A 16,462-nucleotide genomic window follows, 5' to 3' on the forward strand; every position below is an offset into this window, starting at 1 on the left:
TAGGTACTTATTCAGTTTTGAAGTGAATTTGGGAGACCTATATATTTTAAAATCCTCCAAAATGACACTTTTAAAAACAGCTCCTTTAACATATTTAAAACTGCTGTCAAGTAGTCTTTTTGAACCCTTGAGGTGCATGACAAAAATGTAAAATTGTATTTTTACCACTAAAATATTGCTAACATCTGAATAGGCCACTGCAACTTGTAGACTTTAACCCCTTCACAACCTTAGAAGTTTTCATATGTTCTTCCTGGGAAGGGGTTCCCAACATATGATGTATGGATACGTCCTGGCTATCGTGCGGACCCAGGAGCTGTGCACATGCGATTGCTGTCGGATGTTCAGCTAGCATGACAGCTGACACCCGGCTCTCACTGCCAGGAGCGGTGCTGCACCGCTCCCGGTTTTTTAACCCTCTAAATGCTGCGATCGATATTGATTTATTGATTGCATCATTTAGAAAGCAAGGAGAGGGAGGCGGCACCCTCTCCTCTCCGATTGGCGCACCCCCCCCCCCCCCCCGTAAATTTTGTTTGAAAAATTAGAAATTGACGATCATCTTTAAACCCTTCTAACTTACTAACAAAAAAAATACTACAAAAATTATGCAGATGTAAAGTAGACATGTGGGAAATGTCATTTATTAACTATTTTGTGTGACATAACTCTGTAATTTATGGGCATAAGAATTAAAAGTATAAAATTGCTAAATTTTCTCCAAATTTCCAATATTTGCACAAATAAGTGCAAGTCATATTGACCAAATGTTACCGCTATCATGAAGTACAATATGTCACGAAAAAAAACTCAGAATCAGTGGGATACGTTGAAGCGTTCCAGAGTTATCATCTCATAAAGTGACAGTGTTCAGAGTTGTAAAATTTGGTTTAGTCATGGAGGTGAAAACAGACTTGGGGGATGATGGGGTTTACACCATTGATCCATCATGGATTGTCATGGTGGCCATCAGATCCACTCAATCGTGATCTTAGGGAATCGAATACTGTAAGGTTAAAGAGGGAGCATCCACGCTCTGATAACTATCTCAATGCTGCTGTCACTATAAACAGCAGCATCTAGGGGGTTAAAGGGCTTTGGTTGGTGCCAACATCAATTGTGACTGATGCAGTAGGGCAGTGATGGCGAACCTTTTAGAGACTGTGTGCCCAAATGACAGCCCATGGACATGACGGGAGTCATTGAGGCTGGTGCGGACATGACAGGAGGCATTGGGGCTTGTGTGGACATCACAGGAGACAGTTGGGATGGAGACGACATCACAGAAGGCATTGGGGCTGCTGCGGACATCGTAGGAAACAGTTGGGCTGGTGCGGACATCGCAGGAGACATTGGAGCTGGTGCGGACATTGCAGGAGACAGTGGGGCTGGTGCAGACATCAGAAGAAACAGTGGGGCTGGTGTGGACATCTCAAGAGACAGTGGGGTTGGTGGGGACATCGCAGGAGACAGTGGAGTTGGTGCATGCATCACAGGAAATATTGGGGTTGGTGCTGACATCACAGGAAACAATACACAAATATACTGTGTAATGGGAGCAATGTGGGGGCTCACTGAATATAGGAGGCTATATATTGGCGCATACTGTATATAGGAGGCTATACGGGGCCCATACTGTATATAGGAGGGTGTATCGGGGCTCATACTGTATATAGGAGGCTATATGGGGCTCATACTGTATAAAGGAGGCTATATACGGGCTTATACTGTATATATAGGAGGCTGTATGGGGGCTCATACTGTATATAGGAGACTATATGCAGGCTCATACTGTATAAAGGAGGCTATATACGGGCTTATTCTGTATATAGCACACTATATGCAGGCTCATATTGTATATAAAGAACTATATAGGGGCTCAAACTGTAGATAGGGTGCAATGTGGGGTCTCACACTCTATATAAGAAGCTATGTGGGGTTTTTACTGTATATAGGAGGTTATATGGGGGCTCATACTGTATCTAGGGAGCTATGTGTGGGCTCATAGTGTATCTAGGAGTCCATATGGAGGATCATACTGTATATAGGAGGCTATATGGGGGCTCGTACTCTATATAGGGAGTTATATGCAGGCTCATACTGTAAATTGGCTATATGGGGGCTCATACTGTATTTAGGTAGCTGTATGGGGGCTCATACTATATACAGTTTGACACCTAAGAACAAAGAGGTGCACGCTAAAAGATAGGGAACACCCAATGTATAACAAAGAATTAATTTTATTAATAGTAACAACATATGCAAATGCACGGACAATTAAAACATTTAAACACCAAAACATGGCTATATAAGGTTTAGAACATGCAGTAACCATAAAGTGCATAAGTATAAAGTGAATAGCATTACTGAGTCAAATAATAGTCTTTATTTTTATATAGCGCTAACATATTCCGCAGCGCTTTACAGGTTGCACACATTATCCCCGTTGGGGCTCACAATCTGAATTCCCTATCAGTATGTCTCTGGAATGTGGGAGGAAACCGGAGAACCTGGAGGAAACCCACGCAAACACGGGGAGAATATAGAAACTCTTTGCAGATGTTGTCCTTGGTGGGATTTGAACCCAGGACCCCAGTGCTGCAAGGCTGCAGAGCTAACCACTGCGCCACCGTGCTGCCCCATCAAATGATGCAATGTAATAATGGCAGATGCAAGATGAAACATCTTAGGAAAAAGAAATGATTATTTTTTAAATAAATTGCATCTGTTGGAAACTGTCGGAAATCAGACCTGCTGGTGTCAAAATGAGAAGACTGCAGCTGAGGCCATGTGAACCAACAAGGAACTATGGAGGAGCAGACCTCATGTGTATCGCCACCGACATCTGTGGTTTCTTCACGGGAAGTGACACTTCCAGCAGATCTGATTTCCGACTGTTTCCCAAAGATGCAATTTATTTTGAAAATAATAATTTATTTTTGCTAATATGCTTCATCGTGCATCTGCCATTATCTCATGGGGTCATTTGACTCAGTAATGCTATTCACTTTATACCAGCTGCACTTTGTGGTTACTGCATGTTCTAAACCGTACATTGCCGTCTAACTAGGTGTCAGGTTATAGCATGGTGCTGTAATAGGTCTGTCCATTTGCATATGTTGTTACTATTAATAAAATTAATTCTTTGTTATACATTGGGTGTTCCCTATCTTTTAGCACGCACCTCTTTGTTCTTAGTTGTCAAACCATATTGCTAGTCAGCATGCTTTCAGAGATCCCTTTTTATATTTGGCGGTGCCCTCCATTTGCATCTAACCCTCATACTGTATATAGGTAGCGATGTGGGCTTTATACTGTATATAGGAAACTATGTGGGGGCTCATACTGTATGTAGGGGGTTGTGTGTGGATTCATACAGTACGTAGGGGGCTGTGAGGGAGCTCATACTGTATGTAGGGGGCTATATGGGGACATATTGCCTGGGCTGTGAGCTGTTATCCTCATTGCAGTACAACTTATGGTTATGGTCTCCTTTTCTTGTCCCTATTGAGGGAATTCCCTGATGAATCCCTGAATGACTAATAGAGGGTGGAAACGCGTTGGAAGAAGATACCATTAAAGCCATGTACTGCCATTTATGATTTGAACGGTTATTCGTTGTTTGATAAGGACATCATATATGTTTCTTGCACAGACAAGATGAAAAGAAATGGAGCACTCACCCGGTCTTTCTTGTTGAAATTCCTTTAATCCATATTAGATCATATCAACATCTCAATAAAGCGCATAGTGCGGTGTGCAGGAGACAAGGGAGTGAGCAGGTGAACAAGCCTGACGGAAGACGGCCGTTTCGCACTGTTACTGTGCTTCTACAGGTCCATGTAACATGTCACATGATATATCGGGTACCTAGATGGGGTGGGCAAACCTTCTAAACTGCCTGGATCCCTAATCCGCCCCTGCACACACTCACTCACACTGCTTCTATGCAACGTACGCACACACCTCTGCTCCTCTGCAGCCCCGACGCAGGCAGCAGTCTGATGAAGTCAGTAGCGTGATGACATCCTCACACTGCTGCCCATTGGACCCGGGACTGACAGGCGCTCTCTCTGCCTCGGTCCCGGCGCAGCACTGTTCAAATGTATTCTCGTCTAAAAGATGCAAATACATTTGAGCATGAGAGGAAGGGACCACAGGAAGGGCTCTGAGTGCCCCCTCTGGCATCCGTGCCATATGTTTGTCACCACTTCAGTGGTCAGGTCAGTAAAAAGGCATATTGGTGGACATCAAGGGGTTAATCTGCTTCTAACATGCAGGAGTTGGTTGAAGGGTCAGGTGGAAATCATTAGATGAATGGTCAGGAACTAATGTAGTGGTAGGCTGTGTTCACATGTTGCTTTTTTGTTGTGTTTTTTTTTTCTGCAGCCAAAACTCTCTCGGCAGTAAAGAAAACCTGCTTACAAAAAGCAGGTTTTGCTCTGTTTTTGCTGTGGTTTTGGTGAAGATTATATTTGCCATTTGTCTACATAACATGTTCAATACAGTTAGTTACATTCAACAAAAAAGGAACCAAAATGTCTGGTTTCATTTTTTGCACTTTCTCATTGCTTTCTGTGGTGCAAAAACGCTAAAATAATTGACATACTGCAGTTTTCAAATTCAGTCAGGAGAAAAAAAAATTGTACATGAGATTTCTGACGTCACATACAGTAAGTTTTGCTGGAAAAAGCAACGTTTAATTTGCATGAAAAAACTCTCCACAAACGCATAAAGAAATAAGTGAATGACAAAGCTTCTCCTGTCCTCGGCAATATTAAATACAGACTGCACACGAATTGTACACGGACGCCATCTATGTGCTGCAGTGTTCTTCATGGACCCATAGACTTGTGTTGGCTCGATTTATCTGTGATCCTGGAGAAAAATGGACATGTCTCCGTGAGTTTTGCAAAGACACAAGGTCCATCAAAAAACACAGACCTGTGAGCAGCCGAATAGACTTTAATGGGTACGGGTTCCCCAAAAAAATTTTTGTCAAAATTTATACACTTTCTGATGTTTGCAATGACTCAGTTAAGCAAGAATAATATTTAGAACTAATATAAGAAGTGATTTCTTAAAATACAACACTAAATGCCGCCAGACCGTCGTATCAATCTGTGTGCGATCGGACCACAGTGCACAGACTGGCTGGCGGCTCTCTTTAACTATTTAACTTACTCTTGTTTGATTGGTTTATTGCAATCATCAGATCAGAAGGTGTGTACATTTTGATAAATAGCATAATTTGCACTAGGGGTTGAATAGTTTAGATTGCAACTGCGACAGGTATCAAAGTGAGGAATTAGAATTTCAGAGTTCTTATATCGCAGGGGATTTTTAGATGATATTAGTTGTGTTGTGCTACTTAAATTGTTGACTAACAGCAGAACGTTTGTACATTTTGTTAATAGACCTAGTTTCCAATGGGGCTGAATAATTTTGATTGCAGCCGTAGCATTACTTACCCGTTGAACCCCCTGCAGCTCCAGCATTGCCTCTTTACTGCTGCCTGCGGTGGTAATTTCTCATCTACAACTTTTGATCACTACCGCCGTTCATTCATTGTTTTATATATATCTTATACTACTTGACAATTTTACTTCTTAGGAGCAAGGCCTATGTATTGTTTTTCTACAAGTCTCCCGCTCCTTTAAGGGGCATCTCCTGTCTACACCAAAAGTGATATACGTTACCAGCCCTGACTTGTAAAGTACATTACTTTTTGGTGTAGACAAAAGATGCTCGTAAAGAAGCAGGACCCTTGTAGAAAAACAATACATGACTGTCCTGACACAAACGCTTTATTTCATTCCAGAAAACGATCAAACAGACGGTGAATCGCACTGTTCTCCATGTCGCTTTCAATTGCATCCCGCAAGAATTTGCAGAATCGAACGCCTTGTATTTTCTGCGTAATACCCAAGGTATTTTACATTTATTTTATTTTTATGGGTTGATTTTTGGATATTTCTGGGTAGATCATCTGGTTACATTAATATGCTAATAAATTACCTCTGTGTGCAGAAACGATTTCCGAGCCCAATGATATGCAGGAAGCCAATGACATAATGCCAGTGTACCTGGAGTATGGATATCTTGATGGAAATTGCCTTCTGATGCTAAAACAGGTTTTCTCACAGGTATTAAATAACACTCTGCTAGATCAAATAGAAATGTGGACAATGTAATTAAGGTTTCTTCAATGATGCAGGGTCATTTTGTGTTTCTTATCTTCATAAAACAGCAGAGTATTGTTATGTTGACAGTGACTAAAATCTAAGCAGTGGCTTATGTTTGTACAGTAAAGGGACTGTCTGCTTCAAAAATATCTTTAGAGGGGTTTAACATAAAAATGGAGAGGATAGAAAAACTGAAAAAACCAGCTCACCCCTTAATGTAGCTCAATCTGCACAGAAACCTGCGATCCATGCCACTGCACGGCGTTACTTAGGCCTCTTTCACGCATCCATGTCTCCGGTACTTGTGGTGGCAGTTTTTACACATACCAGAGACATGTACACATGTAGACCCATTCAAATGAATGGGTTTGTTCACATGTCCGTGTGTTTGCATGGACTGTGTGTCCTTGTGCCTCACACGTAGACATGTCCGTTTTTTACTGTCATCATGGATGGCAAAACGTCCCGCACACGTGCACACGAAGAGCACACAAAGATGTCCTCTGTGTGACACACATCCGCACTGGGGAAAAAGCGCTACAGTAAGCACTGTTCCTTGGCAGCTGGTGCTGAAGACGGCTCTCATCATTCTCCCCTGCTCTGCCGCGATCAGCGCGAGCAGAGGAGAATGATGAGAGTTATATTAAAGTCCGAGCGATGACAGCAGGTGGGGGCTTTTGGGACTCTTACTTCCATCATCCGACACCTGCTGCCCCTAATAACAGTGACATCAGGATTGGATGATAAGGGCGTTCCTCAGCCACCATCTGCGATCTAACACAATAAATGGATGAAAAACCTGACGTGGTTTCCCCCCTATTTTCTTGAACCAACTAAGCAAAACTCACAGCTGGGGGCTGCAACACTCAGCTGTCATCTTCAGCAAGGTTGGTTATCAAGAATAGAGGGGTCCTTACGCTGTTTTTTTAATTATTTAAATAAATAATTTTAAAAAACGGCGTGGGGTTCCCCCAATTTTTGACAACCAGCCTTGCTAAAGCTCTCAGCTGGGGGCTGGTATTCTCAGGCTGGTAAGGGGCCATTGATATAGGCCCCCCAGCCTAAAAACAGCAGCCCCAAGCTGCCCAGAAAAGGTGCATCTATGAGATGAACACTAAGTTTTAGTCTTCAATGTTCATTCCTTCATTCATTTGCAGATCATTCTGCTAGGTTTAGGTTTTCTTCTGTGAGTGTACCTACTAGTAATACACAGTGGACATGTGATCTTTGCAATCCAAGATGCTTCCCCCTTCACTAGCTCTTATGTATCTGATCAACTTTTTTGCTGTGCTGATTTCTCCTTCTACAACTTCTAAGGTATCTCCTCTTACTTCTTCTGACAGACATTGATACTGATGTGTATGATTCGCCCACCCTTACAGGGTTTGCCTGCTGTAACAAATGGAAGCGGAGGCACAGGTGGTGAAGTTCACATTCGTTTTTTATTGATATTTCTGTGGAACCTCAGGACCACGGTCCGGGGGGGCTCCGAAGGGGGCGTGACTACGTCAGCCCCAGGCACCCGTGGTAAGTCTTCACGAACAGGGTCAGAATGGAATGCCTAGGGGACATGGGTGCTACCTCCAGTTAGACCCCGGACACGTGGCAGCTGTCCCAGCAGGACAGACGGACTAGCAGGGTTAACAGATGTCATGGAGCTGACCGGCGTGTTCCGTGTGTACGGGTAGGAGCTGGCACAGGTGGTACTGACGTTGTCCAGAGGTACGGATGGCTGAATGGCGGGACGTGACGGAACTGGCATAGACAGAACGAATGTCATTCAGGGTAGCCGGCTAACATGTAGCTGACAGTCTGCGGAGACAAACAGTGTAAGCGGAGCACTGGCAGAACACTTCAAAAACTTAAGCACACACTAGCAGAAACCGGAAGCTAGCAACAGAGGATACTTGTTGCTCTGGCACCCTCCCTATGGCAGAGGGGCTAGAAATAGTAATTACTAAGATGCAATTGGTCAGAAGTACTTTTGAAAAATGTGCGCTGTCTCTTTAAGAGACCGGGAGCGCACGCGACCTAAGTACTCTAACCGGGAACCTACTGGCCACGCGCCAGGAATGAGAGAAAGCAGGGACTACAGCAGGATGGCGTGGGGCCAGCACAGAGCGGAAGTTCCGATGGGGACCCCGCGAAGGTATGGAATCAGGTGTAACAGTATGCCCCACTTTACGCCCCCTCCTTTTCAAGCCTGCGTAGAATCTTTTCAGTAGGAGAGGGGCCTGGATGTTCTTTTTAGGCTCCCATGACCTCTCCTCAGGACCAAAGCCAAAAAATAGATGTTACTTTCTTAGTGGCCAAGATATTTTCTACCTCAAAGTCATCCTTCTCACTGACGGGATAAGAAGTGGAACCTGCATCCTTAAAGAAGGAGCTCAAAACTACTGGTGTGAGGAGGGAAACATGGAAGGAGTTAGGCACACGTAAAGAAGCAGGCAATTTCAATTAGTACAAGACTGCATTGATTTGTTTCAAAACGTCAAAAGGAACAATGAAGCGGGGACCCAGTTTGTAGGAGGGCACCTTCAGATGGATGTACCTGAAGGAGAGCCGCACCTTATCTCCGGGCCAAAAGATTGGAGCATCCAGGCGTCTTTTGTCCGCATGCCTCTTCATATGTTATGAGGCTTTCTCCAAGGCGATCTTGGTGTTGCTCCACACTTTCGAGAATTCTTCTGTAAAGGTGTCAGCTGCAGGGACGCCCGAAGGCCCATAGATAGAAAGAGGGATCCTGGGTAGGAGTCCAAACACAATCTGAAAGGGAGATCTTCCTGAGGATTCACTTACTGGATTATTATATGAGAATTCTGCCCAAGGCAGCAACTTGACCTTGATGCACATTGAGGAAGTAACGCAGGAATCTGGTCAAGATTTGATTGGTCCTCTCCACTTGCCCTTTGGATTGAGGGTGGAATGCAGAAGAAAAGTCCAGTTACACTTTCACTAGTTTACAAACTGCTCTCCAGAACTTGGAGGTGAACTAGATGCCCCTGTCGGACACAATGTGTAGAGGAAACCCATGAAGACGGAAGATGTGCTGTATGAAATGGTCAGCGAGCTCAGGATCAGACAAAAGGCTGGGTAGCAGAATCAAGTGGGCTATCTTTGAGAAACGATCCGCCACAACTCAGACAGTGGAACAGCCAGAAGAGATGGGAAAGATACGAAACGAAGTCCATTGCGATGTGCTGTCAGGGAGCAGAAGGAATCGAAAGAGGTAATAGCTGCCCGGATGGCCGGATGTTTAGCTGTCTTGTTGTGGGCACACGAAGGACAGGCTGCGACATACTCCTGGATATCTTTGCCCATGGTGGGCCACCAGTAGTAATCGGAGATGAGTTGCAGAGTCTTTTTCTGACCGGTGTGGCCGGCCAACTTGGAAGAGTGACCCTATCGGAGAACACGACTCCAGTCCGAAGTGGGCACGAGATTCTTTCCCGGGGGAAGCCAAGCAAGATTAACTGAGGCTACGTCCACTAACCTGGATGGCTTGATGATGTGTTGCTGTTCTTCCTCAGAATCAGGAGGCAGGAATGCTCTAAAGAGTGCATCGGCTTTAACGTTTTTGTTAGCAGGACGAAATTAAAGGACAAAATTATATCTGGCAAAAAACAAGGCCCACCGGCCTGACGGGGATTCGGCCTCTGTGCGGATTGGAGATAAGCGAGGGTTTTATCATCAGTGAAGATGACAACCTGATGGACTGCTCCCTCGAGGAGGTGTATTGCCAACAATTCCCGATCTTCCACGGAATAGTTCCTTTCAGAAGTGGAAAAAACCTTAGAGAAAAAAAACACAGGTCACCATACGACCGGTAGACGACTTCTGGGTGAGAACCAGGCGTTTGTGCCTTTCCTGGGTCAAAGCCAAGATGGGTGCCACTCGGGTGGAAAAGTGTGGAATGAATTGACGGTAGTAGTTGGCGAACCCCAGGAACCATTGTATGGCTTTCAGCTCGGATGGGCGAGGCCACTTGAGGACGGCAGACAACTTCTCCAGATCCATTTTTAATCCTGTGGACGAGACTATATAACCGAGGAAAGGCAGAGAGGCTTGTTCAAAGAACCATTTTTCAAATTTGGCATAAAGTCTGTTCTCCTTGAGTCTTTGTAAGACCTGATGTACTTGCCTCAGGTGTGAGGCTTAATAAGTCTGCAGAGAAGATCAAGATATCGTCCAGGTAAACAACAACACAAGAATAGAGCAGGTCTCTGAAAATGTCGTTTAAGAATTCCTGGAAAACTGCGGGTGCATTACTTAGGCCGAACGGTATTCGTAGTGTCCATCCCGGGTGTTAAAAACTGTTTTCCACTCATCTCCTTCACGTATACGAATCAGGTTGTAGACACTTCTGAGATCTAGTTTGGTGAAGATCTTGGCCCCTCTGATACGATCAAACAGCTCTGAAATAAGAGGTAAAGGGTACCGGTTCTTTACCGTGATCTGGTTCAGCCCCCTGTAATCGATACAGGGCCGTTGGCATCCGTCTTTTTTCTTCACGAAGAAGAATCCTGCCTCTGCCGGCAAAGATGACTTTCGGATAAATCCTCTGGCCAGGTTCTCATGGATGTAATCAGACATGGACTGTGTCTCTGCTTGAGAAAGGATAGATTCACCCTCGAGGAGGAGATGTTCCGGGGAACAGATCAGTCGGACAGTCATTCGACCTGTGCGGAGGTAGTCTCTCTGCTTCCTTTTTCCCGAAGACATCAGCGAACCCGCATTAAGAGGAAGGTAGATCTGGCAGGGCAGTTGGCTGGACTGGAGGAGGAACAGGTTGAACTGGGATGATACACCGTTCTGAGCAGGAGTCCCCCCAGCGCAGAATCTCTCCCATCTTCCAATTTAAAACTGGTTCATGCATCCAGCACCAGGGTAGACCTAAAAGCAAGGGGTGAGACAAACCAGGCAACACATGAAGACGGATTCTTTTTGAATGCATTAGACCTACCCGAAGTTCCACTGGCACAGTCTGGAACCAGATGGGCTCGGTCAGGGTTTGCCATCCACGGATATCACCTGCAATGGATCTGGAAGAGGCTGGACTAATATCTGGTAACGGTCCACGACCACCTGCCGAATGAGATTCCCGGCGGCTCCAGAGTCCAGGTGACAGAGTTCTGAAAATGTTGCCATGCTGAAGGACACGGAGACCATTATTTGCAGTGATGGAGAATGATGTTCCTTACCTAGGGTAGCCTCTCCTACAGACCCTAGGAACTGGAGTTTCCCAACTACTTTGGGCAGGAGCGGATCAAATGCTCAGAACTGCCGCAGTAGAATCAGCTCCCCACCAGGCAACGCGCCTCCTGGCAGCGGTTGGCCAAGCTTACTTGGTCCACCTCCATAGTCTCGGCCACAGGTTTTGGTGAACTAGAAACCAGTTAGTAGGGCCTCTTATCATGTTTGGTTTCCTTGGAACGTTCCTGAAACCATAGGTCTATCCAGGTTGCCAGGGAAATCAGGTCATCCAAAGTTGTAGGTGCATCCCATCCTGCCAGCTCATCCTTTACTCTTCTCGAAAGACCTTCCCAGAAGGCGGCACCAAGGCCTCGTTGTTCCAGGATAACTCAGACGAAAGGGTACGGAACTGAACAGCATACTGAGTCACTGTAAGAGCCTCCTGGCGTAGCCGAAGAAGAGTCAAAGCTGTCGACGTAGCACGACCGGGTTTATCAAAGGTCCTGCGGAATGCTTCTAAAAAAGACTGGAGATTAGTAACCAGAGGATCCCCTCTCTCCCACAGTGGATTCAGCCAGGCGAGTGCCTCTCCAGCAAGGTGAGACATAATGAAGCCCACCTTGGCCCGATCAGAAGCAAACATATGCCCCAGGAGTTCAAAGTGCAGCGTGCACTGGTTAATGAACCCCCCGACACTGAACGACGGTTGCCATGGAAGCAGGTGGGAGCCGCCAGGCGAGGACCTTTACTTGCCGTGCAACTGGATACCTGGATGCCAGTAGCGGAGACGGGTGCAGTCGAGGATATCAGGGCATCCATGGGAGTAGACAAGTTGTGGAGATAGGTCGTGATCTTGTCCTGTTGATCCCTCAGACAAATAACCTCTTGACATAGCTCAACGGCCGGAGGTACCTGAGATCCAGCGGGTTCCATGGCCGGAGCAATCTGTAACGAATGGAAGTAGAGGCACAGGTGGTGAAGTTCACATTCGTTTTTTATTGATATTTTTGTGGACCCTCGGGACCATGGTCTGGGGGGCTCTGAAGGGGGCGTGACTATGTGAGCCCCAGGCACCCGTGGTAAGTCTCCTCGAACAGGATCAGAATGGAATGCCTATGGGACACGGGTGCTACCTCCAGTTAGACCCCGGACATGTGGCAGCTGTCCCAGCGGGACAGACGGACTAGCAGGGTTAACAGATATCGCGGAGCTGACCGGCGGGTTCCGTGTGTACGGGTAGGAGCTGGCACAGGTGGTATTGATGTTGTCCAGAGGTGCGGATGGCTGAATGGCGGGACGTGACGGAACTGGCATAGACAGAACGGACGTCGTCCGGGGTAGCCGGGTAACAGGTAGCTGACAGTCTGCGGAGACAAACAGTGTAAACGGAGCACTGGCAGAACACTTCAGAAACTTAAGCACACACTAGCAGAAACCGGAAGCTAGCAACAGAGGATACTTGTTGCTCCAGCACCCTCCCTATGGCGGAGGGGCTAGAAATAGTAATCACTAACATGCCATTGGTCAGAAGTACGTTTGAAAAATGAGCGCTGACTCTTTAAGAGAACGGGAGCACGCCTGTGCACGATCTAAGTACTCTACCCGGGAACCTGCTGGAAGAAGAGGCTGCAGCAGGATGGCATGGGAGTCCCGACGGGGACCCAGCGAAGGTAAGGGACCGGGAACGGGTGTAACACCGGCTATGGGTGACCTAACCAGCATTTCCCTGCAAACTGCTTTTGAATATGCTTTCCTGTCCTCAGCATCTGTAAGCTGTCCTCCCTGATAACATGGATGCATTCTCCTCTCTCTGATCAGCCATGTTTATTCACCCCGACCTCACCGCTGCTATTTCTGAACAACAGCAGAGCCTATATGAATATAAAGGTTGATTTGCTTCTGTTTTAGATTTTTATGCCTCTGTTGTCTTACAATGAACACAAAAACAAAGATCTCTTGCTGCAAGAGGATCAAGATCAGCAAACAGGAGCCCCTGAAACCATTAGTGACAAAGATTACTTAAAAATGGAAGAACCCAATATGGAACTAAGAAGTGTACAACTAATTCGAGATGAATTCCTCATGAATATGCAGAAATTCCTGAACCATATTCAACAAACAATACAACAACTTGAAGGTAAGTGTTTTTCCAGTAATCTCAAGACTATAAGACGTTTCACATGATTTTCCATTGATGACTGTAGTAGTTCAGCTCACTCAACGGTACTTGGAGGTAGAAAACAGGAACACTGTCTCTTTAAATCTTCTGTTGTTTTATTAGGGTATGTTTCCACATGCCGCATTACATCCAGATTAGCTGTGGATTGAACGCTGCATACAGCTGCAGCGTTCAACCCGCAGAGTCCAGATGTTACAGCATTTTATGAAATCCCGTCTCCACTATGCATGCGAACACGCATCCGGGGGCCCTGCATTTTCAGACATGTGGCGCATCTTTTTAGAACGCAGCATGTCTGTTTACCTTGTGGTGATGCTGGGTCGCCGCAAGGTAAATAACAGGGCCCTATGTATGGGGTGCGGAGATTCCAGATGTGTTCAATGAACATATCCGGAATCACCGCGAGTACAGAAGGGGGCGTGGCTTTGGGCAGAGCGGGTTATCCAACACGAAGGGAAAAATAAATTTGCCCTTTGGGGCAAAACAGAAAAACAAAGAAAACAAAATGCTGCAAAACAATCCATACAAATTAAGCCTCAGACCACACCCTGGGATGGAGATAAGGTGGACATCCTCCCACCCACCCTATGGATGTCCACAGAAAAGCCAGCCCTTTATACAAATTAACCCCTTACCATACGTAATGTGCTGGAGGAAAAACTCTGGGTTTTATATCACTGACGCCATTAAGCATAGTGAAACGTATCTCCCTTCCAGCACTTTACCAGTGACTCTGTCACATGGCATATTTTTATCCTAAAATATATATTTTTTGTCTTCTTTTTATCTCAATATTAGGAGAAATTAAATTAGAAATGCCAGATGTGAACCTTGACATTGAACCTTCCATACTGGCAGCAGATAAAACTGCTGTGGAGAAACTTGAGCAATGTGTGATGAATTGGCAGACACAAGTGTCCGCAGCTGTGGAGGAACTGCTACAAAAGAAACCACAGGTATTTTATACATGGTATTCATTCCCTCTCTTAGGCCGGGGTCACACTAGACCGTAATACGGACGAGTGCAATGCGCTAAAAAAATCGCATAGCGCTCGTCCCAATGTTAATCTATGGGGCAGCTCCCATCATCCGATATTTTCTCGGCCGTATTCAGGATCCGAGTGAAATCGCAGCATGCTGCGATTGTCAGCGTATCTCGGCCGACAATCGCCAATGAAAGTCTATGACACTGACAGGTTAGAATAGAATAGATAAAATAAATGTCTACACATAGCATAGGGGTATATATATATATTTATGTCAGTGAGACACATATATATATATATATATATATATTAATATATCATACAGTGCTAGATAGCAGAAAAACCGGTAATTCAATTGCTCTAGCTATTAAATTTAAGGGTTAAATCGCGGAAAAAATTGGCGTGGGCTCCCGCGCAATTTTCTCCGCCAGAGTGGTAAAGCCAGTGACTGAGGGCAGAAATCTTAATAGCCTGGAAAGAGTCCATGGTTTTTGCCCCCCCTCCCCCGGATAAAAACATCTGCCCCCAGCCACCCCAGAAAAGGCACATCCTATTCTGGCACTTGGCCACTCTCTTCCCATTCCCGTGTAGTGGTGAGATATGGGGTAATGAAGGGTTAATGTCACCTTCCTATTGTAAGGTGACATGAATGTAGCCTGTGAACTTTTCAGAATATTTTCCCACGCTCGATTTCATATGAGGACATCCAGCAGAGGGCGCATCACCGCGACTGAAGGTAACTACAGGTCATTGACCTACATTCCATTCATTCCCCGGGGTTTTACAGGCAGGAGCACAGCTGCATTAGCAGAGCTTCTGCTTGTAAAATTAGTTAACCCCTTCAGATGGATTTACAGCGTGGGACTAGACTGATCATCGGAAGGTATGGGATATTGTTGTTTTTTTATTTTACCTTTTTTACAGAACGAGGGTCTTCAGGTGGATTACCAGTATAATAAAATATTACAAAAATCTGTGTATTTATTTCACTAAAATACTTTGTAAGAATGTGTGTGTGTTTTTTAACCATTTCATTCTATTGGATTAATAATGGAGAGGTGTCATAATTGACACCTCTCCATTATTAATCTGGCTTAATGTCACCTTACAATAGCAAGGTGACATTATCCCTTCATTACCCCATATCCCACCCCTACACAGGAATGGGAAGAGAGTGGCCAAGTGCCAGAATAGGCGCATCTTCCAGATGTGCCTTTTTTTGGGGCAGAAGTTTTTAGCCGGGGGGGGGGAGAGGGGGGCAAAAACCATGGACCCTCTCCAGGCTATTAATTTCTGCCCTCAGTCACTGGCTTTACCACTCTGGCGGAGAAAATTGCGCGGGAGCACACGCCAATTTTTCCCGCGATTTAACCCTTAAATTTAATAGCTAGAGCGCCCAAATTTTGCACATACACACTACTAACAGTAGTGTGGAATATGCCAAAAATATGTTATTACGATTATTTGAGCCCATGGATCCATTGTATGTCCGTTTTGCAAGCCTGCGAGAAAATCTCGCCAAACGAATGCCATACGGATGTAACACGGATGTCAAACGGATCATTTGATCCGAGAAAATCGCATCCTCGCACTGTACACGGATCACTGTTTTGTTAACATTTGTGCGATTCTCGTCCGTGAAAAACAGACCGTTTTTTTTATACGTTGTGTGTGTCCCCGGCATTACATAAATAGTTTGTCAAAGCTATTAGATCATAGTAAAAGCCATATTATGTGAGCGGTGTAATTATAATTTAGTTTAATGTTTCATCGGAATTAAATTTCACTTGCCAAGAACTATTACAAATCAGAAGTTGCACTTAAAGAGTACCTATTGCCAATCAGGGGCTGCCCTTTGTATTTAATAAAATACCGCGCAGCCCCAGAGTGGTGATTTTTTGTAATATCTTCTATTTACA

The 16,462-nt window shown here is 45.2% G+C and overlaps 1 protein-coding gene across 1 annotated transcript in view; it reads left to right on the forward strand.

Annotated features, from left to right (window-relative positions):
- Positions 1–16,462, forward strand: part of DNAH10 (dynein axonemal heavy chain 10) — a 255,018-nt gene that overhangs the window by 73,854 nt on the left and 164,702 nt on the right. Inside the window, exons 4-7 of the mRNA XM_069755992.1 lie at positions 5,822–5,930; positions 6,031–6,146; positions 13,287–13,515; positions 14,356–14,513. Of these exons, the coding sequence (XP_069612093.1) occupies positions 5,822–5,930; positions 6,031–6,146; positions 13,287–13,515; positions 14,356–14,513 (612 nt within the window). The remainder of the gene's footprint in view (positions 1–5,821; positions 5,931–6,030; positions 6,147–13,286; positions 13,516–14,355; positions 14,514–16,462) is intronic.

Source organism: Ranitomeya imitator, chromosome 1 (assembly GCF_032444005.1).
Source record: "Ranitomeya imitator isolate aRanImi1 chromosome 1, aRanImi1.pri, whole genome shotgun sequence".
NCBI lineage: Eukaryota > Metazoa > Chordata > Amphibia > Anura > Dendrobatidae > Ranitomeya > Ranitomeya imitator.